At 41.0% G+C, this 3,106-nt stretch overlaps 1 protein-coding gene across 1 annotated transcript; it reads left to right on the top strand.

Moving 5' to 3' along the window:
- Positions 1-263: 263 nt before the first annotated feature.
- On the top strand, positions 264-665 carry K441DRAFT_578379 (DDE-domain-containing protein; the record flags this gene model as incomplete). The annotated part of the gene is made up of 1 exon (XM_067644287.1): positions 264-665. A coding segment is annotated over one exon (402 nt), but the record flags the coding sequence as incomplete, so codon positions are not given.
- Between the last annotated feature and the right edge of the window lie 2,441 nt (positions 666-3,106).

Below are 3,106 nucleotides of genomic sequence, written 5' to 3'. Positions count from 1 at the left end.
GACAACTAGGATCTTGAGAGTCAGTCTCTATTATAGAGACAATTACCACTAATGGCTCTTACCTACCTCCGTTCTTAATTTGGAAGGGGCAGCAATACTAGGAGACTTAGTATTAAATTACTAAGCACGATAAGCGCCTTCGCGGATATGCCTATGTAACCTCAACTAATAGCTAGACGGATGACTCGTTGGGCCTATATTATATCAAACACTATAATAAATACACAAGACAACTTATGGAGGACGCTAAGGGTAATATTTAAAGCTACCATATGCTTCTAATGGATAATCATTCGAGCCATCTTACCTGGCAGTTTATCCAGTATGCGCTATCGCGCAAGATCGTCCTTGTAGCTCTCCCGCCTTATTTAACGCACAAGCTTCAGCCACTAGATATAGGCTGTTTTGGACCCCTTCAACACTACTACGGCGAAGAAGTAGATAACTTCTGTCGATATGGCCATATAGGGGTAAACAAAGAGTATTTTATAAAGCTCTACCCAACGGCACGCGCAAAGGCGTTTACCTATAAGACAATTTGCAGCGCCTGGAAAGCCATAGGTCTTCTACCGTACAATCCTATAGCTGTCTTAAAGACTCTACCACGTGTAGGGCCCTCCGCAAGCCTAGAAATAAATCAATTAATCGCGAATATAAATCCTTAAACGCCAAGGACACCTAAAACGGTAAAGGACCTTCAGTCTCTACGAAATTAGATTGCCGAATTAACTACCGAGCGACTAGACGGTATGCTTGAATCCCCCGTTCAACGACGTCTTAAAAAGCTATTTAAAGCTGCTATAGGCTTTGCGACTGATGCGNATATANAGAGAGAAGAGAANAAGAAGTTTNAAGCATTNAAAATNGATAAGAAAAGTAGTAGGAGACTCCTAAGTAAGGGCAGAGTCCTTACCCAGGAAGACGTCGATAGATTAAAGGCAGAGGACCTAGAAAAACAAGAGCTCGCCGCCCAAAAGTTAGCTTAAAAGGAGTATAAGGAAGGGGCCTTTCTACTAGAGCTTAACGTTGCTTTATATACTAGATCAGTATTAAACCCTAGCGAACGTAATTAAAACTGGGCAACCTTTGCGCACGTCTTTCGGTGTAATCCTCAGCCTATAGAGGATTTTGGTGATAAGCTAATCTAGAAGGGAGCTTCAGAAGAGTGTAGTAGTAAGCCATCTACTTGGCCAACGCTAGGTGTAATATCACACCCATAACGTACCCGGAAACTTCTAAGCCGTTTTCTTCTGTAATAAGAAGCGCAGTCGCTTTAATTTGGGCTATTTGGATCTTAAATATAGGCGTTATTGGTTTAATTATTAATATAAATGTATTTGGGTGCGAATGTCTCGTTTAGGGGGGTGTCTCGCTTGGGGGGGTTTTACGTTATTAATGCGCCGCTTACGCCTCCTATATACAGCCACCGTCTAACTAGCGATGCTGTATAGCGCATAAGTGTGGGGAGTACGGGACAACAGCGGAACGCCAGCGAAAAGCTTACTTAAACTACTATAGAAAGTCTAGAACTAGTGTCTCCGCAGGGTTATAGGGGCATACCGGCGAATACTAATAGCTGTAATAGAGAAGGAAGCGGCTATTCCCCTAATCTAACTCTATATTAAAACGACAGCCCTTTAAAGAGCCGCCAAGACGGCCTCTAATAGAGTAGAAAAGGAATTAGTAGAGGCACTTAACGGTATCTGGAATATATTAGTAAAGCGCTGGCAAAAAATAAAACGGCTACTAGTACTATTAGAAGCGCTTAGGGAACGCGTAAAGGACCGTAAAAACGAGATATAAGGCTTCCTTACGCACTAGAAGGACTATATAGAGCGGGAAGCTATAATAAACCCCCGTAAGTATAGCTAGCGGAACACCAGCAGAGCGTAGGCGGAGCGCTGCTACTATATAGGAGGTTACCAGCACCAAAGGTAGGCAACCACCTTTATCGCGAAATAGGCAGATTTAGAATAGTAATAACGGTGGCAGGCAAAGGCCAAAGACCGCACAGAAACTATGTGGAAGACCCTATGGGGGAAACCTATAATCCCATTATATAAAGGCCTAATAAAAGCAGAGGCTATAGTACTATTTCTCCTTCGTATAAAGGTAATAGGGCTTAATGCATAGCTTGCATCCGTCGGTATACCAGCGATTCTCCCGCGGTGCGAATATGGTTAGATAAAGCAGATAGTCCACTATATACTATTCCAGTGTCCACACTACTAAAGGGCGGACTTTATAGTAAAATGCGCCTCTAAACGCCTTTAGGATGTTTTAAATAATAAAGAAAGCGCCCAAGCAGTAGCAAAATGGCTAGTATAGTTAGGTGTTTTACCCTAGTTTTAGGTAGTAAAGGCAATAGATATAGAGGATATAAGTAGATACCAGCTCTTTTAAAGCCTAGAGGACTGGTAAAAGAATAAGGGTAAAAGGATAAGGAAAGAAGGGGGTAGAGTAAGATTATCCGCGAAGCGCGGCCAGTTGGCTTAATATGCAGACTTAAAGATAGGTAGAAGGCGAGCCGCCGGCGCTCCGATGTCGGAACGCTGCTATCTCTCTAGCGCGGCCCGAGGTGGGGTTTTCTCTAAGTTAGAGTTTTTCCTATAGAAGGTATTAGCCTGTGTGGACCCACTAGGGGGACTAGGACGGGCGGTAAATTGAATTTATTATTATAACGGGGTAATTAGATTGCCTTACTATAGCGTAGGGTCCTACTTTATGTAATATTTTTTCTATACCGTATAGAAGCCTAGTTCCTCGCAATATTTACCTACTCTTAAGGTAGATAGTATAGTATATAGGATATAAAGGGTAGCTAGCGCATAGGGGGTAATAAGTAGTAGTATTATATTCTAGTTTATTATAGTCGCGGTAATTTACCCCTTTATTATAATCTAGCGCCGCTAATTATAACTTGCTACTATTTTGGCTAAGTTATATTTATTTACCGCCTAGTATAAGCCTATTTCCTTATATATGCATTAACTTATACCCTATTTATTTACTTAAAATCTTTATTATATATAGTATTATATATATCCTAATTACTATAGTTATTTATAAAGAAATAGTCTATAATGTTAATATCCGTTAGTATAAG

The sequence above is a fragment of the Cenococcum geophilum genome (assembly GCF_001692895.1).
Source record: "Cenococcum geophilum 1.58 unplaced genomic scaffold K441scaffold_45, whole genome shotgun sequence".
Classification (NCBI taxonomy): domain Eukaryota; kingdom Fungi; phylum Ascomycota; class Dothideomycetes; order Gloniales; family Gloniaceae; genus Cenococcum; species Cenococcum geophilum.
Note: the sequence above shows the minus strand (reverse complement) of the source record. Positions and strands in the feature narration are given on the sequence as shown.